Source organism: Crinia signifera, chromosome 7, assembly GCF_055691185.1.
Source record: "Crinia signifera chromosome 7, ASM5569118v1, whole genome shotgun sequence".
Taxonomy (NCBI): domain Eukaryota; kingdom Metazoa; phylum Chordata; class Amphibia; order Anura; family Myobatrachidae; genus Crinia; species Crinia signifera.
The window spans coordinates 172,545,702-172,572,912 of record NC_139223.1 but is presented as its reverse complement, the minus strand read 5'-3'; the positions used below and the strand labels follow the sequence as shown (position 1 = coordinate 172,572,912).

The window sequence follows — 27,211 nt, the reverse complement described above, 5'->3', positions numbered from 1 at the left end:
CATCGGCCGATTATCGTCCGGTCGGGCTGAAAACTGCGCAGTGTACGGCCGCAACCGAGCGCCAATCTGTGCGACATGACATAACGGCCCACTTTGCGGGAGTTGCCCGGCTTTATCACGGATGGTCTGTAAAGCCAGCGCAGCGCCGGCGGCCTCGTTCAGCCGGTCTCCGTCGCAGATTAGTAAAAGCCTCAAACCTTCGCATTGTCACAGGCTGCACAAACCTTTCGATGGTTCGGAAATTGCGTATGGATTTGCGAGTGGGTAGCGATTAGCGATTACACCCGGATCGCGTTGTATATACGGCATATCCCTATGGGAGGTGTGCTGACCGCGAAACCGCAGAGATTGTTGAAGGGGCGTGGCCAAACAGTGGGTGGAGCCTGCGGTAACCTGCGACATGTAGTCTGTTGAAAGAGATCGTGTTGGGTCCAAAACGTCAACCTGAGATATGGCTGTGATATATTACGTCAACAATGAATAAGTCGACAGTGTCTTTGTCGACCCAAAGAGGTCGTCATGCCCAATGTCACTATTAACAAAAGTCTGACAGAAGCAAAAGGTCAACATAGATATGGTCAACACGACAAGACCTGCTCAGTATAAATGCACTTTGTGGACTGGTAGCGTCGCTGATCAGGCAGACATGTCCGAGCAGCTGAATGACCTTCAGCTCAGCAATCTGACCTCCATCAGATACAGCTGGGAGCACTGCACACAAGACGACGGAGGGGCTGCAGCGGCCTGCAATGAGGTGGGAAGGTGGCACCTTACTGTATGTCTCGGTCACAAAGCTGTAATGGAATGTGAGGCCGCGGTTTATACGGATATTACACTTTAAGGGTTTAAATTAATCCCTAAACCAAGTTAATCAACTTAAGCAGAAACTAACTATAAAGTACTACTGTCTGGCTGCCAGCGCTTATTAAAGGGTCTGAGTGGGGGGGGGGGGGGGTTTACTTTAATACCCAGCCCACTTCCCACACCCAAACACCCGACCTACAGTCAGCACCATAATGAGGGAAATCATGTACTGACTTAAGGAGGCATATAACCTTAATAAGTCTCTTTTGGGGGAAATATTATTTTATTAAGGGGCAACACGAATGATTAAGATTACAATATTATTCATTATTTTAAAAAGCCAATATTAAATCATTGTTAACTGGTACTGGAAAATGTTTTTAGGATTCATTAGTTTATGACATAGGCAGATAGATGTTGTCTTGGTCATTACAAACATCGTTTACACCCAATTAAACGTACATATCTGCAAAACTGAAGTTGGGTACACACTATCCGATAAACTCCACCACCGATCTCGTTAAGGCGAACGAGCGTTCAGTGATGTCATCCGGCCATTGTTGATAATATAGGCAAAATTTTACTACACGTTCAGACAACAGGAAGGGTCGTTAACAAGCCACGGGAGCCAGCATCGCTAACGATAAAGTGCGCACACACTAGACGATATGCACGGTGATATTGTTAATGATATCTTTATCGTGCACATTGTTTAAGAAAATCTTGCAGTGTGTACCCAGCTGAACAGCCACATAGAATGAAACGGGACCAGTGATCAGCGCTGAGCTTGGTACAGCAGATCTTCCATGGATAATATAAGTGAGACGACACAGATCTCCACTCGCACACGGAATCCAGCGAATGACTCACTATTTGTAGATATGATTGCCAAATAAAAAGAGGGAAAATGATTGCCGGCAGGCATACCTCCGCCACTAATACTTGGCATTGTTTAAAGGACCAGTCAGCGGCCAGTACAGACTTGCAGGTCACCTGACTGGGAGTAACACATTTACTACACAGGAGGCCTCCTGCACCCTCTCTTCTGGAATACTTCAGTAACCACCACGGAACCTTCACAAGTGTACAAACGCTTTATTCAAGAGTCTCCTGTATAAGGGATTTCTAAAACACAGAAATCAGTGTCGTCACTTACTGCGGGTTATCATCATCATGTCGGCATTATCAGTAACATTTATTTACTGTCCGTATCGCTTTTGGAAATGGCAACACAGTAATAAAGCAAGATTGGGTATCCGCCGACAGAGGTCAGAGGGCCCTGCTCGTAAGCTTACATTCTGTAGTGAAACAGTGAATAATGTTCTGTAATAACATAAGAAATGAAAGCACCAGAAGTATAAAAGAGATACATGTAACAACGGTTACAATAAAATAAGAATACTCTGTGTACATTACGTACATTACATTTCCAAACCGCTGAATTGGCACCCGGTACATTATTTGCACACATGGAACAGAGGGCTTGATTCGGACTTGCACGCGAATTTGCGATTATCGGACGACCGCGCATGTGCCCATAGCAACCAATCAGATTCTACATCTTCTTTATTTAGCACCTTCTAGAAGATAGATAGAATCTGTTTGGTTGCTATGGGCAACTTCCCATCCTCAATAGAACTCCCATCTTAGTAAATTGACCACTAAGGTTTAACCCTTCCCCTGGTGTAGAGCCGTGCTTCCGACTGTGCGAGGGAGGTCATTCAGGTTGAGTTGCAGCTTTGCCGCATGACAGTGCGCCCCCCTCGCATGCCAAGTTTTCACGCACGCGTGTGAATGAATGTTTTCGCAGCTTGCGCCCAGAGAGGAAATCGTTCGGAAGTTGCCGACCAATGATTTCTACAGCGCTTGCAGCTCTAAGACACCTCTCTGGTGTCTTACATCTGTGGGTGCTCCGTGCGGGAAGCGGGCCTGTGCCACGGGGGCCAATTGTAATGGCAACGCCCAGCGTTTTCATGGGCGCAACGACGGTCCGCCGCTCCACGCCATCACGTCATCAATGCCCTGTGGCCGCTCGCACCAAATGTTTATGCGCAGTCGCGAAACATTTGCAACGGTGAGAATGAACCTGAATGACCTCCAAGAGTTGAGAAGTCAGGTTCAGAGCGTCTTAAGAGCCTGCAATAACAAGTGTGTGGCCTCCAGTGACAGCGGAAATTTGGGGGTGTGGCATTACCCTTATGCAAATTTCCGTTCACTAAGATCAGTTTTTGTTTTGCAAAGCTGAGCGCAGATTTGGGGAATACAGGGCCAAATCCAGGGGGGTAGGGGGGGTTAGTGTACCAAGAGCCGATTTCCTTACATTGCGTGCAGGGCCCCCCTACAGCATTATCTGTATGTTAATTCTCCTTTTATTATTACAGTTTGTCCCCAATTGTAGAGCACTACAGAGTATGCGGGCACTACCCTAAATAAATGTTTTATAATAATGCTGCAGTGGGAACACATAAAACCACACAGGATGTGACCTAGGGGGAACAGCCCAACCCGAAAGCGATCGGCGCAGATAATAAGGTTGTAGTGCAGCACACACAGATACACAGATACACATAACCGAAGAGAGAAAAGAAAGTCGCACTGCTGGTGTGTAATCATCACACTGCTGCGGCTAAGAAATATTACAGCCAGATTAGGGACGCAGATTATAGATCTGATTACAGACTCGGGAGATACAGAAGAGGCTTATGGGTCCTGCACATAGAACCGGGATGATTGCTTAATATTACTACTAACCCTTTCCTCCCACAGGCAACACCTGCTCATGAGCTACAAATGGGATTTAAACTGTATCCGGTCAATAGGTGGGCGTTCTATGGTCAACATGACATGGCAGACATAGACAGCAGACTGACACAAGTAGTCCATAGTCGACGCATTAAATGTTGACATGAGGGTTTTTTGTTTTTTACTTTTTCAAAAACTTTACCATCCAAGTGGATTGGAAACGGTAAAGAATGGCCATCCATGTGAGGGGATGTGGTACACTAATACCCCTTTCAGATCACACCTAATTAACGGGTCCATGCCGGTTTGACCCGGCAATAGAAAGGGCTTACTAGGTCGAGCGACTCGGTATTATTAACCCAGTAAAATTGCGGGGTTTTTACCGGGTTCGTAGGCGGGTTGCTGTGCAGTGTAAACGGGTTAATCGGGTCCGTCCCGCCCCTGCAAGACGTCAGCAAACCAACAATATTGTCGATTCGCTGAAGGGGGCCAGAGTGCACAAAATACAGGGCCACATCGGGACTGAACCATTTGAAATTTCTGGTGCGACCCTGCATTTTGCGATGTGAAAGCAGCATCATTTAGGGGTACAGTATATGGCTCCGTGAGGACCCTCCAAAATGGCCGCCAGCTTGGAGGAGACTAATGCTAAGTGACAGTCAGGGAAGCGCAGCTTGTACAGCACTGCCCAGAAGTGCCGGATCCCAGGAGCACTGCTGGCACACTGTGAGCATGGATCTCCCTGGTAACCAGCATGTAATCCCCTGGCAACCAGCAAGAAACCCCTGGCAACGAAAATGTCATATTACCATGAAAAGAGTATGGTATATACAATCAATCCGCAGCCAACTTACTCTTAAACCCCATACACACAGGATGACAACTACCCTTCTCTGATCGAGCTGCAAGATAGACAGTGCATGTATTGTCTATGGGCCAGATTCTCTAAGCTTCAAAAGTGATAAAATGGAGAGTATTAAACAGCCAGCCAATCAGCTCCTACCTGCCATGTCAGACTGTGTTTGAAAAATATTAGACAGGAGCTGATTGGCTGGCTGTTTATCACTCTCCATTTTATCGCTTTTGAAGCTTAGAAAATCTGTCCCTCTATCTGCTGGCAATGCAGACGCACAGGACCGCAAGTCGCCATCGCTATGGGGTGTACACACGGAGCGAGCCGTGCTTCGTTTCTAAGCAAATAGGGCGTAAATCACCCCATGTGTATGGTCCTTAAGAACAGTGATATAAAAGTGGTAAGTATGCCAAGGCGGATCCCATGGTAGGAGTGGGAGAGAAGGTACACCAATAAGAACTCAGGCAACAGCGACAATCAACGGAGAAAGATCAGAGGATCTTATTCATCACCCTGAACACAGATTTGATCCATTTCTAGCAGAATATCTGCCAGGAGGAAACTCCAGATTTACAGGTTTCTTTATTAAATCATACAAGACCAGTCGTCATTTCCTAGGCCACAAATGAGGTAGGAATTCACGATTTAAGTGCCGGCACCCCCAGTTGGGGACATGATTTGGGTGGATCAGGGTGTAGTCCGCGCTAATTGGGCCATGAAATGTGCAACTTTCCCACATGTACTATTAAAGTGATGGCAGGAACAAAACACTAGGTACTCGAAAGACAATTGTAGGGTTAGTAAATGAAAAGTGATGGAGTCTACAGATAATTGTATTATTTGGGACAAGTGGCCGTTAGGCTCAGATCAGTGCGGGAAGATGTGGGTGTCGCTAAAGTCCCATGACTTGTGTCCCCCGCAGACATGGTCTTAAGAACCGAAGCTATTGATCGATACACCAGGCTGCAAGGGATACAGGCCAAGGTAACATACTCTACTGACAAAGCAGAGGTGAGAACCGGGGCATATAAATCAATGAGGTCATTTGGAAAGTGCGGAGGTGTAGCCGATAATTCTTTTGCAAACGCACCCGTTTAACCAGTAACATGCTGGCACCACGGCGGTCTTAATCTCATGTGTCAGTTTCTTACACAAATCAGCTGACATATAGAAACCGCAACATTGGTGCGAAAGGTGTCCCTTTAAATGCCACTGCCGGCATCTAACTGCCATGAAGGCAGAGGTCAAAATAATTTCCTTTTATTTCAAGGCTTATAAAAGACCTGCGCTCATTGGCCAAACTGGAAACGCGGTGTGCTTGGAAGATTTTAAGAGTAAGCAGGACATGTGCCACTTTGTCACCCCTCGCTAACTCTCCAGCCCGCCTGCTTTTAGAACAGATTGAGAAGGGTTTCGTTTGTGATAAGTTAGAGCAGGACCATAACTATTCCAGGATGGTACTTGCGAGGGGCAACGGCTGAAGGGTCGTAGGGTGCCACCCAGTTCAATCGCTGACAAAACTTTAGCCCCTGGCGGGCACAATGCTGCCTGTCGCTGGGGAAATCGAATCCAATATAAACCCAGCCTAGCCCTTTGCTCCAAGCTCCTAGCTGTGAGATCAATCATGCAGCCAGCATCGTGCGATGTCATGATGTTGCAACGCAGCTGAACGAAACCCGGACCCCCTAGACTTGTTGCCGCCCTGTGATCAGTTAGCCCCTCCCCGCCAGAGTGATGGCCATGGTAACATCGGGTCTGATGTCATCAGCGGCCCTCCTCTCCTCGAGGCCTGGTGCTTAAGTTTTCGTGGTATTCCCAAATGGTGCCACCCGTAACACCGTCCGGCTGCCAATCAGCCAGCGCATGGCCCGCGATGACAGCCCGCCGCTGGCTGTGGCAGCCCGGAGGTCTGGCGCACGCACATTGCGGACCTTGAGCATGCATCTTCCGATAATCGGCCAGGCTGGGAAAGGGTTAAGTCTGCTGAGCGGCAGTCGGATTGGAGACCGGGGACATGCTGCTTGCAGACAAGTGTTTTAATTACAAGTAAGAGAGAAAAGCGGAACCATTGAGAGCTAGGAGCGGCTGACAGGTAAAGGAAGAACGTCTGGATCCTATGAGACCAACCAATTACATCTGCCGGATTTACAGGCTAATAATATCAGCAGGAACGGTTAACCCCGTGATTGCTAGAAGAACAAGCGAACAGCATGTATGACACACATGTGACTGCCGCGGCAACACAGGACCTGTCCAGAGTCACAAACCGACAGATCTCGCTATTTAATGCAATGATGTTTGTGGCATTATGATGTATAGCGTTAAGCCCTGGAACACCTATCCGCAACGCATGTTCTCGGTTACATCTCATCTCTGTAATTAGTGACATGTACACTTAGGATTAATGAGGATTGCTATTGTGTAATTGTCACGACGTGTAATGACAGCCATGCTGCGCACTGAACTAATGAACACGGGTATGGGTCTTAGCGTCGACAGTCAACAGGTCAACCCCTATTAGATGGCATGCCACAGGTCGGCACGTGAAAAAGTTCGACATGGCTTAGGCCGAAAGGGTTGAATGGTCGACACAACCATAGGTCGCCATGGATATGAAAAATGTTGCCGTTATTTTTTCAGTTTTTTGGTGTCTATGTCAACATATGTTGACATGGGCGGGTAAGTACATCTCAGCACTATCGGTGAAGCCCAGAAGTTGGCAGCATCGGAACCGTCACATGCGTCAATGATTAAAGGGATGATTTGGGGAGCCTGCTTCGCAATGCACTGCAATGCGCAGAGCCACTAATAGGGCTACTAGATCAGGCATGTACATACAGACAGATGGGAATTGTGCTTTCTGCATGGCTGCAGCTCATTCAGGTATCAGGCGTGCTGCATGCCGACACAGCAATCCCTGCAGCGCGAACAGGTCTAGAGGGATGGAGCTGACACTACCCGCAGCATGTTACAGTGCGGTGAGCAATGGCACAAATGTGTCTGATCTGGAGTAACCAGCCTCTAAATATATTCCTGTTCATTAGTCCAGAGGAGGAGAAGTTACACACAGAGAGAGATACACAGAGAGAGATACACAGAGAGAGAGATACACACAGAGAGAGATACACAGAGAGAGATACACACAGAGAGAGATACACACACAGAGAGAGATGCACACACAGAGATATACACACAAAGACAGAGCGATGCACACACACACAGAGAGATACACACACAGAGAAATACGCACACAGAGAAATACGCACACACAGAGCGATGCACACACACAGAGAGATACACTAACAGAGATACACAGAGTAACAGATACACACACAGAGATACACACACACACACAGAGTCATACACACACACACACAGATACACACAGAGAGGCATTAGCTGCTATTAATAATAGTGTACTCAAAAATTGAAGATGCTAAAGATTGTGGTTCATACAGTACTTACAGGGTCTGATTAAGGGTTCCACCTAGGCTAATACGAAGTAACCCCCCACGCATCAATTATTTTCAACTTACTTGCTCATTGCCGGGGGGTTACGTGCTCATTGCCAGAGGAATGTATGTGGCCATTGCCAAGGGGAGGTACGTGCTCATTGCCGGGGGGGGGGAGGTATGTGCTCCTTGCCGGGGGGGGGGGAGGTACGTGCTCATTGCCAGGGGGGGGAGGTACGTGCTCATTGCCAGGGGGGGGAGGGAGGTACGTGCCCATTGCCAGGGGGTACGTACTCATTGCCAGGGGGGGAGGTACGTGCTCCTTGCCAGGGGGGAGGTACGTGCTCATTGCCAGGGGGCTGGTACGTGCCCATTGCCAGGGGGTACGTGCTCATTGCCAGGGGTATGTGCTCATTGCCAGGGGGTACGTGCTCATTGCCAGGGGGGGTACGTGCTCATTGCCAGGGGGGGTACGTGCTCATTGCCAGGGGGAAGGGGAGTACGTGCTCATTGCCAGGGGGAAGGGGGGTACGTGCTCATTGCCAGGGGGAAGGGGTGTACGTGCTCATTGCCAGGGGGTACGTGCTCAGAGCCCACCATTGCTCCAGGAATCCACTTTCGGGAAGCACTACCTTCACCTGACAGACACTAGGGGTCTCTGTAGGACCTCTATCATCCGTCCTTTTGGGAGGCTGTTTTTGCAGATTCCTTGCCGTCTACATGGCTCCCGACCACCACACTCCAGGACCCAATGCCCCAGGCTGCAGCCTGATTAGGCCCTGCAGACTTATAATGCAATCACCCCCCCAACCCCAAAAATCATGCAGAAACGGCCGCTCTCACATGATTTAAGTAACCTGCCTATTTCAGACTAAACCAACACAGATAATAAATACTGTGCATTAGGCTCATCGCATCCAGGACAGGTCACAGAGGAGTGCAGGAAAACCTGCATGTGCGCAGCTGGGCCTGTCACTGTTATCAGCGCTCTAAGGAACAGGTTTTTACCATCTACCATTCCTTATCGCCATAAATAGCCAATACGAGACGTCAGCTACTGGGGCAAATCTGCAGATATTCATATCTGAGCTGCTGCGTTTCTCAGGGAGAGGCAGGACTGACGCATCTGGGGGGGGGGCAGAACACATTATTCTCAGGTGAGGTGACAGCGGCTTCCTAGGAGGGGAAGACGCTCCTCTGAGAGGCCTCCTCTGTTTACAAAGCCCTAGCCCCGCTTCCTTCGCTGAGAGCGGTTCTGGAGAGCATCACTTGTAGAGCGGCATAAATCAGGCTTATTCCCAGCCGCAGGGGAGGCAGCGCTAATAGGATCCAGCAGGGACAGGCAGCTTTTTGTCACTCCAGCTTTCCTTTCTGCAACAGTTCCAGACAGAACTCTGACCCGCCGGTGGTCCCCCAGTAAGGTACCCGTCAGTCTCCCATCCCAGAAGGTTAACGTGTGAGCAGAAGGTGGCTACATTCAGTACACGCATGACAAGTTCTAGAGCGTGTGGAAGTGCACGGATGTCAGGGAGACAGAGCAGACTTGGGGAAGCTGCTCAGCTGAGCTGGGATTTGGCAGGCTCACAGACATTTTTAAGAATGAATCACTTGGAGGATGGAATTGGACGTCCGGGGTTGGAAAACCTTGGCCCGGCAGATCGGCCTCTTCTTACTTCTCACAAACCTGACCAAAGCGGGACGGGATCAGGTCATTTGGTCTACAGCATGAGGGTCGACATTCATTAGGTCGGGACGGGAAAGGTTGACATGGGTCTAGGTCGACATAGGAAAAGGTCAACATGGTTCTAGGTCGAAAGGTCATTAGTTCGACAGGTTATTAGTTTGACATTGTCTAGGTCGACAGTCAAAAGGTCGACATAGGGTTTTTTACTGTTTTTTGAGCCGACATGTGCCGACAGGTGGTATTTCATACCCTACCATCCACTAGGGCATGGGTCCTCAAACTGCGGCCCTCCAGATGTTGTGAAACTACAAATCCCAGCATGCCTTGCCACAGTTTTAACACTCCCTTATATCAAAACTGTGGCAAGGCATGCTGGGATTTGTAGTTTCACAACATCTGGAGGGCTGCAGTTTGAGGACCCATGCACTAGGGCATGGTGGGAGAATGAAATAGTGTGCCGAGCGTAGCGAGCGATGCGGTGCACTTGAAACTGTGTCCATGTTGACTGTGTTGACATTCAGGTAAAAAAAAACAATGAAAAACCTCATGTCAACCTTTTTACTGTCGACCTCAACATTGTCGAACTAATGACCTTTCAATCTAATGACCTTACGACCTAGAACCATGTCGACCTTTTCCCATGTCGACCTCATGGTGTCGACCTAATGACTGTCAAACATCATGCTGTAGACCAAATGATCCCAACCCAGCGGAACACGGTCACTATGGCGATCCTATTAAAGTCGACATGCATTGGGTCGACCGTTGAAAGGTCAACACCTGAATTAGGTCGACATGGCTAAGGTCGACAGGGTCAGAAAGTCGACACAAGCATTAGGTCCACAATGGGAAGGTTGACAGTCAAAACGACAACATGAATTTTTCACCTTTTTTTTCTTGAGCCGACGTGCCGACAGGCGGTATTTCATGCCCCATCATCCACTATGGCGGGAGAACACAATAGTGTGCCCGAAGCATGGCAAACGCAGTGACCCACGCGGCATTCGAAAAACAACAACAACCCGTCCAAGAAGGATGGTATCCAGATTCCCGACAGCTAATTCCTAGGCCGTCTGTCAATGGTTGACAGAAGGTCGGCTTTGCAATGATCAACACATGAAAAGGTCGACATGCATTCGCCACGATTTTTTCCAGGTTTTTTTTGTCCTTTTTCATGCTTTACCATCCATGCGGACTCGGCGTGTGAACGGGAAAGTGGCCCCAAACATGGAGAGCAAAGAGAGTACACTTTTTTGGGGTTCAGGTGCTCAGGCATAGACACCAAAGGAAAATGTGAAAAAAAAAAATTGGTGAATGAACGGTCGCAGGTCACTATACACACGGAATTCCTGAACCATTGAAAAGTTTTTGCTGTCTGCGCAAATGTTTGTAGGTTTGAGGCGCCGCCAATCTGCGACAGAATCCGGCTGATGGGGTCCGGTGCTGACATCAGAGACCCTCCCGGAAAACACCTGGGTACGCGTAGTTTTTTTTTCATACACTCCCAGAAAACATCACGTTACACACACACACCCCCCCACCACCCCAAACGCCAGCTTCCTGTCAGTCAAGCTCAGTCACTATTTCGCCTCACGCATGCGCAATGTTCGATGTTCGCCTCACGCATGCGGAATTCATGCGCAGTCTTTCAATAGTTGATTGAATCACAAATACGCTGATTAACAATCCATCCTGAATTACTTATTCATTTTTAGGTGTAACTGCTTATCAGATCCCTAGCTGCCAGAATACAACTCCCGACAAGGGGAGGGCATTTAAATGTTTAACTGTGCCCGATCTCCCACCTTAAGTGAGACAGAGTCACCAACCTCTGGGCTTCAGGCTGTGAAGGGGCACCTGCATGTACAGCAGCACCTGTGTTCCCAATTTGCGACCGCTGCTCTTCAAACAGAGCTCTGTAGAGCGGCTACTGCTAATGGCTCTATCCCTGGACCTGTATGCTGACACCTGTAATAGAGGACAGGACGGCTCTGGTCTGGTACCGCTCAGCCTGTGCTGCAGCATGTGGTGGGGCTCGAGATGGCACCCACTGGTGAATCCCGATTCTGCAGACGGCTGAATGTTAGGAGGCTGACCCTAACCTCGGCTGACTTTAGGGTCAACCATTGGGCATAAATCAGACCTGATCACAAAACTGCTTTTTTAGCAAATGGACAAAACCATACTGCGCTGCAGGTGAGGCAAATGTAACAGGTGCAGAGAGAGTTAAATTTGGGTGGGGTGTTTTCAAACTGAAATCTAAATTGCTGTGTAAAAAAAAAAAAAAAACAACAGTATTTACCCTGCACAGAAACAAAACAACTCACCCAAATCTAACTCTCTCTGCACCCGTTACATCTGCCCCACCTACAGCGCAGCATGGTTTTGTCCATTTGCAATCTGGTCTGAATTAGGCCGATTTTCGCACTCCAGTGCTTTTTTAGGGTGGCACCAAACTACAACGTTCATATGAAGATGCAGTCACAGGCTGAGACGCACCCCAAAATGCATTTGCGCAGTACAAACAACCCTTCGCACAAATACGCAAACATCGGTATTGCCTCCACCTATATATAAGCCTGTAACTGTCTGACTGCAATTAAAAGGAAGTGACGGTGGTTCCAGAAAATCTCTGGGACTTTCCTCTATCATCCAATCAATCTGAGCACATCCGCAGCTGCGATTGTAGCACACAATGTATTAATAAGCGCGGAGTAATTATACCACCTCCCAAGGGGTTCTTGTAGTGCTCTGAAGTAGCTGGTAAACTGATATCACACCGTTTGTTGGCAGAACGCGAGAAATTCACATTATTAACATCTTGTACGGAAACGAAGGTCATTTCACCAGAACCTTGATAGTCAGGTTCTGCTCCGATACCCACTACAAAATCTGTGCCGGCGACAGCGTAACAATCGGAGAGACAAGGACGGGGACACTTCACCATTTATCCTTATAAAACATGATTATAATGTCCTAGAATCCCTGAGAATCCCTACTCACGTACCCACCTTAATAACCATTTTGGCTTCTTATTTTTACTGGGCCGCTAATAAAGTGTGACAGCGCAGTATGTCCCGCCACCAACAGGAAACCGGTGTGCCCACTTGTTGCCCGGTGGCATCAACCAGCCAATCAGCTGTTGCCAGTGAAGCCCTGAAAACTAGAACTCTGCATGGGATATTCTTGTCCCATGCAGTGTGGGAATAATGTTAGCAAATGACCTTACATGTGACAAAATGTTCCTTTATAAACGAAATGCGTAAAAAAAAAAAAAAACCTCCAGTGACACTGATCCCTAATTCAATAAGCTTTTAAGAGGTCACACTACATGCGGATTTAATTAGCAACAATGGAAAGCTGTGGGGCCCGAATAAAACGAGATCATATCAAATGCTAGAATCCTGTTTTAACCCCTTGCTTGCTAGGCCCGGCCCTGCCAGTATGCTAAAATATACTGAGCCCAAAACAGCAGTCACAACTAGATCCAGAAGTAGGCAGGAAGGGGTTAACCGCGGCTCCAGCTCGTTCTGTGTTTAAACGCGCTCGCTGTAAAGCAACGCAGAGTATGCAAATAAAATGTATGGAAATAATAATGGTAATCAGGAAAATAACAGCTTCGTTGGAGCCATTAGCAGCTGTAATCTCCAGGGGGGTTTAGAGAAAGGGAAGGCTGGGGAAAGGAAGAGGGTGGTGGTGGAGAGGCTGGGGGGAGGAACGATGGGAGCAGAGAGGGGTTTGACACAGCCGAACACCTCCACATAGTCTGCTGTGACTATTTCTGGATCCAAGCAAAACAACCTTGTAGCACTTTGCTGGAACTTGCCCAGCCGATTTCAGATCTGGGATACAGTAGATCACTTTGGGCCCAAATGTCCCCCAGCCGCTGATACACTTAGATGCATTAACTCTGTCCATCCCCAACGGCGCTGGCTACCCCAAGGGGGGAAATGATCTGCATGGCATTTATTGCACACAGCAGAAACAAGGTAGCGGGTGGAACCTGAGACAAAGTACGCATTGACCCCTTGGTATTGTCCATGGGTGGTTATAATACACCACAAGGGCTGTCACTTTGTCATCGCACTGATCTCACATGTCCTCGTTCCCTCCTGCATTACCGATCGCTTGCATTATTCACTGCAACCGGGCAAGTGTTCTGTATACATGGCGATCCCTGTGTGTGATCCCGACCTAGCCGCGGGCTAATTGTAGCACAGAGGCTGAATTATTACCAGTTATTTATATAGCGCGCAAATAGGGCCTAATTCAGGTCCGTTCACACGGGGCTGATGTTTTCGTTTTGCGCTTGTGCATGCGCTGGGTGAGTGTGGCCATGGCGAACAGATTGTTCCTTGCGGGTGGAGGGTGGTCCATTAGCATATGGGAACGCCCAGTGGGTGTTCCCCAGCAAACTGCGAATGGATGTTTATGGTGGGGCAGATGTAACAGGTGCAGAGAGATTTAGATTTGGGTGGGGTGTGTTCAAACTGATATCTATATTGCAGTGTAAAAATAAAGCAGAAAGAATTTACCCTGCACAGAAACAAAATAACTCACCCAAACCTAACTCTCTCTGCACATGTTACATCTGCCCCACCTGCAGTGCAGCAAACGCCGGCTTCCTGTCAATTAACTTGCGCACATACAGCTATTCAGAAAATACATGGGTTGGCCTTGCGCAAGCGTGCTACAATCCTTACACATGCTGTCTATCAATACTCAAGTGGCCTGTGAATTCACAGCCCGGGCTATCAGGGCTGAATAACCCCCCCTAGTCAAAAAGGTCAACAATACCTATGTCAACACCAGCTTGATGATGAATATCATTAGGCAACATGTCAACATGATCAGAATGTCAATAGGTGCATTGTCGACATTGTCAGAATGTCGACATCAGAGTTAAGCTGCACTTTAGGGTCAGACAATGGAGGAAGGGTTAGGGGTAAGGATTAGGGTAAGATACCGTGGTCAGATACTGACAGGACACCCAAGGACTGAACGCGGGACACTGAATATGGGTTCAGAAGGGTGACAGTGGCTTGGACCATGTCCACACCGCAGGCTGAACCTAGGATGTTGCCAGGGGTTACCTATGCTGGCGCTTGGATACAACATCATGACCAGTTTCACAGGAAACAACAGGAGCAGTGCTATGCTAAGCCGATCCTATGGGGTATTAGTGCAAGTGCTCCCGCCCTAAATCTATATTGCAGCCTTCAACCCAAAACTCAAGGCTCAATCCACAGCCACTTAGCCTAAATGCTCAACCTCTGGCCGAAAACTGCATACAGGAGGATTTGGGGGCAATGCAAAAGTATAGCGCCATCAAAAGTGCCATGCTAACCCGCTGCTGTAAAACGTAGCATAGATGCCTTTATAACAATTAGTCCCAAAAGTCACAGGTCCACACAAAACTCATTCGGATTGGTTGATTTTACAATCTTTAGTAGCCCGGTTCTAAAATCATTATATGGCCAGAACGGTTCCGGGATAGAGGATGGATCATGTTCAGGTCAATAATACCACGGTTCCCAATTAGTGGTCAGCGGCATCTAGTTACATCTACACTTGGCTGACCACAGTGTAGCTAGATCGACGCAAATGAAGGATCGACGGGATGTGGTCGACAGTAGCAAGGTCAACACACGTTTTTTGGTGCGGAATGTCGGAGGGGTCCTCGTGGACACTGTGGGGGTTATTCTGGTTGACTCGCAAAGGCACAATCACTCTCTAATAGACAAAAGCATGCTGCACTGCAGGTGGGGCAGATGTAACACGTGCAGAGAGAGTTAGATTTGGGTGTTTTATTGTTTCTGTGCAGGGTAAATACGGGCTGCTTTATTTTTACACTGCAATATAGATATCAATTTGAAGTACAAACCCCACCAAAATCTAACTCTCCCTGCAAATGTTACATCAGCCCCACCTGCAGTGCATATGGATTGCAGTGTCCCCTCGCATGGCCCGCTACGCTCGCCATACTATTATAATCTAACTATGGCCCTTATTCAGATCTGATCGCAGTACAAATTTGTTCTCAAAATGGGCAAAACCCTGTGCACTGCAGGTGGGGCAGATGTAACATGTAAATGTAGTTACATTTGGGTGGGGTGTGTTCAAACTGAAATCTATAATTGCAGTGTAAAAATAAAGCAGCCAGTATTTACCCTGCACAGAAACAAAATAACTCCCCCAAATCTAACTCTCTCTGCACATGTTACATCTGCCCCACCTGCAGTGCACATGGTTTTGCCCATTTTGAGAACAAATTTGTACTGCGATCAGATCTGAATTTTGATAGTAATGTAGGAACCAAGTGGACCGCCTAGCATAAAAACACGTGTCGACCTTGATAATGTTCCTGTCGATCCTTCACATGCGTCGACCTGGTGTCATTGTCTACCTAGACGCCGTCGACCACTAGTGGTCGGCAATGGTATTGTCAACCTAAACATGTTTAATCCGCCATACGGATACGTCCGAAACATGCAGCTCACAAACTTATGATGTCATACTGTACTTTCGAAGCAAAGATATTGTATGCAACATATCACTGCATTGCATCAAAGTAAATATTATCGGTATTAATTAAACATACAAATATCAGAATAAAGGGCCTTATTCTGATCGGTGCGGCCCGATCAGAATATGCGGCCAGGACCGTGCAGGCGAATCCCCGCCTTCCATACGGATCGCCACCTCCGTCCGTACGCGGATATGTGGCGGTCCGCATGAAAGTGGACGGGGATACGCCTCCTCCATCTTGGGAGCAGCCCCTGCATTCGATGGTCGCCGAACATCGAATGCAGGGCCGCACGCTCCACCAGCTGCCGCCACCCAAGACCACACGGACACTTGTCCGTATGAAATCATGTATGGGGGCGGGCAGCTGACATCCGGCGATGTCAGATGCCCGCCCCCTACACATGCGTCACGGCTTCATTACCATGCATACGCCCCGCGTTTCCATGGGAACGCCCATGAAACGCGGGGCGTATGCATAGGGTAATGAGGCTAAGTAGCCCTTCACGCCCCTCTCCGCCCCCTGTGCGGCGTCTGAAGAATACGTGCGGCGAAATCGCCTGCACATGCGCAGAGTGACCTCTGCACATGCGCAGACGATAACCATCGGCGGGACGACCGCATGCGGTAAAATCTGCACCGATCAGAATAAGGGCCAAAGTCTGCGCATCCCGTAATAACAGAACAATATGTAACTGAGGATGCAGTGGAGAGAATACTTTAACACAGGTGTCCTGACAACAGGTGACTGCTCCATGGACACAGGATTTCCCTCAGTAATGTATAATAATACTTGTTTGGTTGCGTTTCCTCATACTGTTACTGTAATTGCATCTAACATGACCTACGGTCCAAGCTTTGGTCCAATGCCACTGAATCCTCAGTCGTTTGTGAGGTCACTGTACACTAACACGGAATAAATCTCACTAATGTGTTCTATTAAATGTCAGGCGTGCAACGATCACACATCTGTGCGAAGGTCCCGTCTCATATACATCTCTACATTCTTTGCATAGTGCAGTCGGCATTGTGCTGACTGTGTGGTGTGACACATTACGGTCACTGGATAGTGCGAGGGAAGAACGGATTGTGATCTATTGTCATAACATTGGTGTTGTAAACGCAGTAGCAGCCTATTGAATATACTGTGCTTGGTGTACAGTGGGCAGACATTGGGAATGCAGGTTTTGTACATTACTAGTAATGCCGCGCTTATAGGAAATACTGCTAAGGTTCCTATATAGCAGCGGTAGCCAATGTACACCACTCCAACGGCTGGGGAACTACAAATGCTAGCATGCCCATGGGTTATGGATTATGGTCATATTTAGGACAATTCAATTAGGAGTGATGCTAAAATTGATGTGCCGTGTGCAAGGGTATAGTGGCCGGCATTCCATCATCGTCGAAGGCAAATCGCCAGCACTGAGACTATTTGGACCATAGAGCTGACACTTTGCGATACAATGATCTTGCCCACAGCTGTACACCTGGTTATACTATGGTGGAAAGTCAATCACGGGCGAATTGCCAGCAATGTTCCTGAGGAGTATTCAAACCAAATTGCCCCCAGATCGTGTATCTTACTTACCAGCCCTGTATGGGTGAGTGTAGAGCTGTGTACACACCGTGCGATTTGGTCGCTGAGTGATTTGGGCTTAAAATCGCTCAGCAATATATTGCTCAGTGTTCCGTTTTCATTAGCGACCTTGGCTGAAAATTGCAGCTGTTCTGTCTCATTCGGTCTCTACCTCATTCTGACTAGAATTCGCTGGTCGCTGGTGCACAGGTGCAGTCAGGTGCGGCACAGTGCATTTTGCACCAGCAACCAGCGATTTTTAGCCATAATCGGAGGAGCAAGCTCCTGCGACCATCGACCATGAAGGGCTGGCAGTGGGAGTGCGCTCCCGGCGATTTATCTCCCACAGCACATGAAATCACTGGCAATATGGTCGCTCAGTGATATGTGCTGATATCGCCCCTATGTGTACACAGCTTTAGCATGTGTGATCTCAGGGCTGCTGTAAGTGCAGGGTAGGTGTGCAGTAAATCATGGGTCCTGCCCGGTAATATAACAGACCAATATGCCCCTGTACAGCATTTATAACTAGTTATACGTTATTGAACATTAATGTACATACAGCAATATACAGCGATATGCAGTAACATACAGCAATATACAGCGATATGCAGTAACATACAGCAATATACAGCGATATGCAGTAACATACAGCAATATACAGCGATATGCAGTAACATACAGCGATATGCAGTAACATACAGCGATATACAGTAACATACAGCGATATACAGTAACATACAGCAATATACAGCGATATGCAGTAACATACAGCAATATACAGTAAAATAAAGCAATATCTATTACTATACAGTACAATACAGCAATGTATGCCTGTGGTGCTATGAAAGGGGTGCAAACCATTACTGTGCCATACATACCCTGTGATGTGCCAGTGTTATGTAGGTGCTAAGTCAGTCACTGTGGTCATGTGCAAGTGCTGTGCAGGTGATGTGCCAGTGATGTGCTGTGGATGTCCCAGTGCTCTGCCAGCAATGTGCCCGCTGCAATTCTCTGCCAGTAACGTGCCCATTGCTGTGCTCTGCCAGTAACGTGCCCATTGCTGTGCTCTGCCAGTAACGTGCCCGGTTCTGTGCTCTGACAGTAATGTGCCCTATACTGTGCCAGTAATGTGCCCTATACTGTGCCAGTAATGTGCCCGGTGCTGTGCTCTGCCAGTAATGTGCCCAGTAGTATGCTATGCCAGTAATGTGTCCAGTGCTGTGCTCTGCCAGTAATGTGTCCAGTGCTGTGCTCTGCCAGTAATGTGTCCAGTGCTGTGCTCTGCCAGTAATGTACCCGTGCTGTGCTCTGCTCTGCCGGTAATATGCCCAGTGCTATGCTCTGCTAGTAATGTGCCCGTGATGTGCTCTGACAGTAATGTGCCCGGTGATGTGCTCTGACAGAAATGTACCCAGTGCTGTGCTCTGACAGTAATGTGCCCGATGCTGTGCCAGTAATGTGCCCGGTTCTGTGCTCTGCCAGTAATGTGCCCGGTTCTGTGCTCTGCCAGTAATGTGCCCGGTGCTGTGCTCTGACAGTAATGTGCCCGGTGCTGTGCTCTGACAGTAATGTGCCCGGTGCTGTGCTCTGACAGTAATGTGCCCGGTGATGTGCTCTGACAGTAATGTGCTCGGTGATGTGCTCTGACAGTAATGTGCCCGGTGCTGTGCGCTGACAGTAATGTGCCCGGTGCTGTGCTCTGACAGTAATGTGCCCGATGCTGTGATCTGACAGTAATGTGCCCGATGCTGTGCTCTGACAGTAATGTGCCCGATGCTGTGCTCTGACAGTAATGTGCCCGGTGATGTGCTCTGACAGTAATGTGCCCGATGCTGTGCTCTGACAGTAATGTGCCCGATGCTGTGCTCTGACAGTAATGTGCCCGATGCTGTGCTCTGACAGTACTGTGCCCGATGCTGTGCTCTGACAGTACTGTGCCCGATGCTGTGCTCTGACAGTAATGTGCCCGATGCTGTGCTCTGACAGTAATGTGCCCGATGCTGTGCTCTGACAGTAATGTGCCCGATTCTGTACTCTGCCAGTAATGTGCCAGATGCTGTACTCTGCCAGTAATGCGCCCAGTGCTGTACTCTGCTAGTAATGTGCCCAGTGCTGTGCTCTGACAGTAATGTGCCCAGTGCTGTGCTCTGCCAGTAATGTGCCCGATGCTGTGATCTGACAGTAATGTGCCCAGTGCTGTGCTCTGACAGTAATGTGCCCAGTGCTGTGCTCTGACAGTAATGTGCCCAGTGCTGTGCTCTGACAGTAATGTGCCCGGTCGCTACTAACCTTGATGATGCTGCTCCTCCGAGGCGCAGACTTGGCTGCCTCCAGCAGGCTGACCTCAGTCACCCCGCTCCTACGTTCCCTGCCCCGGCCATGCTCCGGGCACAGCTCGCAGCCCCTGTCCGGCCCCTCTGCCATGGCACTCACTGGCCCGCAGCTTCCATCCCCGGTGGGTGTGAGGCGGCGGGGGACGGTGAGCGGGAGGCGGCTCAGGCGGGGAGCGGGCTCCGGGGCGGCTCAGGCTGGGAGACTCCGCCGCTGCTGTGTGTGTGTGTGGGAGCCGGGCACAGAGGCTGCCCCGCCCCGTCACACCGCCGCCCGACGCTATTAGCCGCTCGCACCCTGGGCGGGACCGGACTGGGCTCTAGCGAGTCGCTGACTGGCCATCCGGCGGCGAAGGGCGGGGCCATCCTGTGACAGCTCCATGTGCACGGGAGGGGGGGTGTTGTGAGGGGATGATGAGGGGGCTCCTGTGGGCAGCTGGGGAGGGGGTGGCTGCCCAGCAGCAGCGGGCGATGCCCTCCCTGGCAATCTGTAACCACTGACCATACCACAGGCAGCAGAGACAGATGCCATAAATACACCAGTTATAAACTGGTGTGTGCCAGATGTTGTCATGTGTCCAGTCACATTAACCCCTGCCCCACAGAGCTGACAATCTATGGGGGAATTTACTAAGATGTGTATTCTACTTCACATGTGATGTTGCTATGGGCAACCAATCATATCCTGTCTACTATCTTAGAGGGTGCTAAATAAATAAGTAGAATCTGGTTTCCCATAGCAACATCACATGTGAAGTAGAATACACATCTTAGTAAATGTCCCCCTATATTCCTTACCGCATGATCATACGTATTAGGGTCCATTTTTATGTCATGCCCCCATTGGGGATCAAGTTTCGGGGGCATCTCACAGAGCGCTGGCCAAGCCCCCATAGCAATGAAAAATGGGGTCGCGGATTACGATCGCAAGGCAACACCCTTTTTTGGTCTGAATTCGGCACTGTTTACTATGGCGGGGGTCTGCACACACGAACGCCTTCGCCAAGTATCGCACTCGCCAAGGTGTTTGCACTGGCAGGGGAGGGGGGGGGTCAGTGGTCAGGGTGCGACTTCAGGGGAATGGACAGCTTTTGTGGGCATCTCCATGAAAACGCTAGGCGTTCCCCTGGGTATAAAGGCGTGGCATTGCCTGCTCGGGTCTGGTGGCTGACGTCACATGGCACATTCGGGAAAAAAAGTCAGTTTAGACTGAAGGGGAGAAAAATCATTTGATGGATTGAGGAATATCGATGGATTTGGGAGTATAGGTGCCCACACACGGTGCGTTTTGGGCTTGTGATGTGTGTACTTTTTTAACTAGATCACATTATAGCGTAAGTTCAATTAGGAACAAAGCCAAGTTGCATCATTCTGGCACAAGGCACAGTTGCATATACACACACCAGTATATAATAGTCTTTAATATTTTCGTATGTACACACCCCTATGGGGAGAAAAAAACGGTATGAACGGTGACATTGCACCACATTGCCAAACCAATCCCTTAGAAACGCAAAATCAGGACAAGAAAAAAGTCCTGCCACGGACCAAACACCACCCTGATCTTCCCAGAGGTACGATACTTTGCCAAGTTGGGAACGTCAGAAATAATGGTTGCTATACAGAGGCACACAAAACAATGAGCGTCTGAGTCTTGCGGAGGACAAATCCACAATAACACCGTATGCAGCACATCACACATCATAGTAACTGGAGTAACATCTTGTGGAGTAGACATTTCTGTAGAAGCAGCCTAGTTGTTCAGTCCTTGAAATGATGAAACGCTTGAGTTATTTTAAATTGTTTTGCATTTAGGGGTAATTCAGTATCACTCACTAAGCAGCAGTCCTTCGCTGCTCAGCAAGCAGCTCCTGGTGTAATGAAGACTGGTGATGGAAGTGAAAGGAGAAACATGACCAGTTTTTACCTATGGAAGCAGCCAGCAGGTGAGCGGCAGTGGTGGGGGGTATCGGAATTGCAGCCAGAGGCAGCCCCCTCCTACAATCAGGTAGGAGCCGTAGCTGGACATGACCACAGAACCTTGGTGGTAAGAGCAAAGGGGGTACGCAGTGTTAATGTTGTCCATAGCAACCATATTCTACTTACGATTATCTAGCATGTTCTAAAAGATAATTTCTAGAATATGACGGGAAGCTATATGTTTTCGACTCATCGGCCCGATAAATCATGTGAAGAGTGTCAAATCGTATGTCTATTACTTGCAATTCCGATCCAATGCATCGCATCCAGATATTGTCACTGCTGCAATAAGGAGACATGGTATCTCACATTGATGAATAGGATTGCATGTAATACATCATATGCAAAGTGACCATATACAATGTATCGTATGCGATCTAGCCCCCGGGAAGTCCGGTGGCCCCCCAGTGGAAAGTTGCTGAAGGTATTGCATGTAACTTTACTTTTTTTTTCCACCTGTCAAAAAAAAATATCATACTCCGGTGTAAGGTTTTGCAACATCACCTCTGCAACTTCCTTGTCCTTCACATGTACACCTAGAAAAGTCAGTTGCTGAGATACATAATTTCGCAGGCATTTGCTTATTGCAGTATAAAGAGTACCTCGGATTGGTTGATATATTCATTCAAAATAACATTTCCAATGTGACATGGACGCAGTGTTAGCGCCCAAGATTAGCTTGAGAACCGATGGTGAGTTATATTAACCTGGGCACCGATGGTCGGTCTGGGAACCGATGGTGAGATGTATTGGCCTGGGACCCAATGGTCGCGCTAGAAACTGTTGATGAGATATATCAGCCTGGGAACCGATGGTCTCTCTGGGAACAGTTGATGAGATTATCGGCCTGGGATCCGAATGTCGATCGGGGAACCAATGATGAGATGTATCGGCCTGAGATCCAGTGGTCAGTCTGGGAACTGATGATGACATGTATCAGCCTGGGATCCAATGGTCGGTCTGAGATCCGATGGTAAGATACATTCAGCTGGGATTCGATGGTCGGTCTGAGAACCGATGGTTATATGTATTGGCCTGGAATCTGACGGGCGGTCTGGGAAGTGATGACAGTAGAGCCTGTGCTGTGGTATTCTGGACTGAGCAGCAGAAATGTCAGAGGAATGCTGGAGATGTAAACAGCAGGAGGGAATCTGTCAGCAGCAGCAGCTAGCACGTGCAGAGATCAGCAGCAGAACTGATCACAGGTAATCTCAGGTAAAAGGTATAAGCCTGGAGCCTAGAACAAACCTATAGGAAGTCTCCCAGGAAAAAAACACAATGGTTTAACACTGGGGACTTGTGGGACCTCTCCTTATATCCCCACCAGTAGCAGATGAATGGTTAGCTGAGCACATGACCGCAGCGGAGTCCAGGATTGGACCAGAGATTTTGCATTGCTGAGAGTGTACCTGGGTCATGTGACTGGAGGAGGCTGTGATTGGAAGTTTGACAATCAGCGGAAGAATGAAGCGGAAGCGGGGAATGACGAGCAGAGAGGTGTCTCTAGGACCTCTTGCCAGTGACTATGGACGCTGTAGCGGAGGTGCCGGCGCCAGGCCCGCGCAAGATACACCAGCGCGCCGGTTACTTAACACTTGTTCCATTGCTCTTTGCCATTTTTGCTCAAGCTGAAGCCACTGGCATATTTAATAGGTGTAGATTGTGTGTGAACATGGGCCCCTGGGTTTTGGAGGGCCCATATTGCTGCACACATTGCACCCATTTCTTAAATACATACCCCTCAAGTGTTGTTGAAAATAAGTGGTGCAACATTTTTCCAGTGTTAGTATTAGTAACTGTGTCAGGAAAATGGCTACTGCGTCATCTTCCTAGAAATTTGCGTATACGCATGAGAGTTTGCGTGCACATCTCCTCGCGTGGCACCGAGGGGATTCGGCAGCTGAGTGGGGGTGGGCGTTCAGCTGGGGGGTGGGCAAAATTAACCAGCTTGCTAAGCAGCAAAAGACAGCTGTCTGTGAACCACTGAGATAGAGGAAAGATACCACTATATGAGTCTTACATCATGTCCCAAGGGGAGAGGCATACAATACAATCATGGTTACTCCGTGTGAAGGCTGCGTTTGTGCCACAATGATCCCTAGAAAGAGACACCTAGCTGGGGTAATTATAAGTGACACCGTGAGCAACCGAGCCAGGTTGAAAAAGAACATGAGGGCGGCTGCCAGTGTTGGTGGTGCACTGCCACCTGTTGTCTGTAGCTAGTATTGCAGCAAATGATCACACTGTTCGTTTATACAGCCCGTCATCAGTGCTAGCATATTCTGTTGCGCTTTACAAGTGATCATTGACTGCAGTGACATGGCAGTGGCAAATGCAGGATTTCTAGAGGGGAGTTTCCAAATGCCGCCCACAATCTCCCACCCATGTAGACATTGGTCTTTTTATAAACTGGAATACAGTATTAATATCTAACAGTGTAGATCAGTGGTTCCCAACCCTGGTCCTCAAGTACCCCCAACAGTACACTATTTCCAGGTCACCCGACAGGTGCACTCATTATTCAGACATATTTAAAAAGATCCACAGGTGGAGCTAATTATGTCACTTGTGATTCTGTGTGGAGACCTGGAAAACATGCACTGTTGGGGCTACTTGAGGACCAGGGTTGGGAACCACTGCTATAGATGGTCTATACCAGTGGTCTCCAACCTTTTTTGGGGTGTGAGCTACTCGCGGCAAAATAAACCACCCGAAGAGCTACTAACATAAAAAAAAATCTGCCTAATAACCAAATAATGCCCTTTACACATTATGCCACACACTGTAATGCCCCTGACACATTATTTATGCCACACACCATTTTGACGCTATGGGGGGCATGACCAAGAGGCTCTGTGAGCCTCTAGCCATGCCCCCAGCACCCTGGCTGCGGGAATAGACACTGTGCGCATGCGCACAGCGTTTATTCCCCGCTGTTTAGCAGCCAACAGGGGGGACTCCCAACAGCCCCCCCCCCCTCACCGCGGGACACTGCCGGCCGCGGGAGGGACATCGGGACAGGCCCTGATAATCGGGACAGTCCCGCTGAAATCGGGACTGTTGGGTTGGGAGGTATGATACTGTGCACGCGCTACAGGCGCGCCAATAAATGGGTGTAGCCACATGGTGTTCGTCCAATGAAAATAGGGGTGTGATACACATGTGCCCCCAATAGTGGAATCAGTGCTATTTGAGGGCACATGGTGTGTATGTGGACATGTAGTATCCCCACTGGGCATGTACCCTGCCAGGTACTTATGTTAATTAAAATTTGCTTGCACCCAATGTTGTTTTAACAGATGTACCTGGCAGGGTACCTGCACAGTGGGGATACTACATGCCCACAAACACTGTGTGCAGGGCTGGTTTAACAATGGGCCTGATGTAGCGTCAGCTCCAGGCCCACTCTCTAAATAGGCCCATTTTGTAGCTGAGGGCCAGGGCTTTCCAATGAGCCTGGCCCCGCATCGTTAGCCTCCCGGGAACCGGAGATACCGCCAGGCAAAGCTGGAACGTTTTCCCCATAGGATAACATTGGATTCGCTAATTCCGACCCCCACCCTGTTCAAACAGCATCACAGAAGCTCGAGGTTGATCTCAGTCTAATCCAAATTACTGGGCCTTCATTCTAATACCAGGCTGGTCCATATGGGTTAATTGATTCTAGAGATATTGCGGGTAAACCGATTTTTTTATTTTCTGAAATGTAATTTCATGGCTGTTCATGTTGTTTGAGGGCAGATTTCTCTGGAACCAAATGGTCCAGTTTCACGGGACCAAAATCATTTCAAAATCATTTGAAGCCAACATGTAAATGGGTCAGTTGGTTCCGAAGATATAGCTGGTTGTTTAAAGGGGAATGGGGGGTAGTTTTCTCTCCTCCTCCAGAAAATGCAGGGACTAGGCTGGTATAAAGGGACCAGCGCGGGTAAATCCCTGCATTTTCTGGTGCATTTTCACTTTCCTCACACACATCCCCAACTCCATGCCAGCCTTTCCCCCACACATCCAACTCCATGCCAGCCTTTCCCCCCCCCCCCCCACACATCCCAAAATCCATGCCAGCCTTTCCACCTACACATCCCCAACTCTATGCAAGCCTTTCCCCCACACATCCAATTCCATGCCAGCCTTTCCCCCCACACATCCCCAACTCCATGCCAGCCTTTCCCCCACACATCCAACTCCATGCCAGCCTTTCCCCCCCCCCCACACATCCCAAAATCCATGCCAGCCTTTCCACCTACACATCCCCAACTCTATGCAAGCCTTTCCCCCACACATCCAATTCCATGCCAGCCTTTCCCCCCACACATCCCCAACTCCATGCCAGCCTTTCCCCCACACATCCAACTCCATGCCAGCCTTTCCCCCCCCCCCCACACATCCCAAAATCCATGCCAGCCTTTCCCCCTACACATCCCCAACTCTATGCAAGCCTTTCCCCCCACACATCCAATTCCATGCCAGCCTTTCCCCCCCACACATCCCCAACTCCATGCCAGCCTTTCCCCCACACATCCAACTCCATGCCAGCCTTTCCCCCACACATCCAATTCCATGCCAGCCTTTCCCCCCACACATCCCCAACTCCATGCCAGCCTTTCCCCCCACACATCCCCAACTCCATGCCAGCCTTTCCCCCACACATCCCAAAATCCATGCCAGCCTTTCCCCCACACATCCAACTCCATGCCAGCCTTTCCCCCACACATCCAACTCCATGCCAGCCTTTCCCCCACACATCCCCAACTCCATGCCAGCCTTTCCCCCACACATCCCAAAATCCATGCCAGCCTTTCCCCCACACATCCAACTCCATGCCAGCCTTTCCCCCACACATCCCCAACTCCATGCCAGCCTTTCCCCCCACACATCCAACTCCATGCCAGCCTTTCCCGCACACATCCAACTCCATGCCAGCCTTTCCACACACACATCCAGCTCCATGCCAGCCTTTCCCCCACACATCCCCAACTCCATGCCAGCCTTTCCACACACACATCCAGCTCCATGCCAGCCTTTCCCCCACACATCCAAATCCATGCCAGCCTTTCCCCACACACATCCCCAACTCCATGCCAGCCTTTCCCCCACACATCCCCAACTCCATGCCAGCCTTTCCACACACACATCCAGCTCCATGCCAGCCTTTCCCCCACACATCCAAATCCATGCCAGCCTTTCCCCACACACATCCCCAACTCCATGCCAGCCTTTCCCCCACACATCCCCAACTCCATGCCAGCCTTTCCACAC

At 49.1% G+C, this 27,211-nt stretch overlaps 1 protein-coding gene across 1 annotated transcript in view; it reads right to left on the bottom strand.

Moving 5' to 3' along the window:
* The window catches only part of PLCL1 (phospholipase C like 1 (inactive)), a 157,474-nt gene extending 137,237 nt beyond the window's left edge, over positions 1–20,237 (bottom strand). Inside the window, exon 1 of the mRNA XM_083154392.1 lies at positions 19,932–20,237. Within this exon, the coding sequence (XP_083010518.1) occupies positions 19,932–20,066 (135 nt within the window). The 5' untranslated portion in view covers positions 20,067–20,237. The remainder of the gene's footprint in view (positions 1–19,931) is intronic.
* Between the last annotated feature and the right edge of the window lie 6,974 nt (positions 20,238–27,211).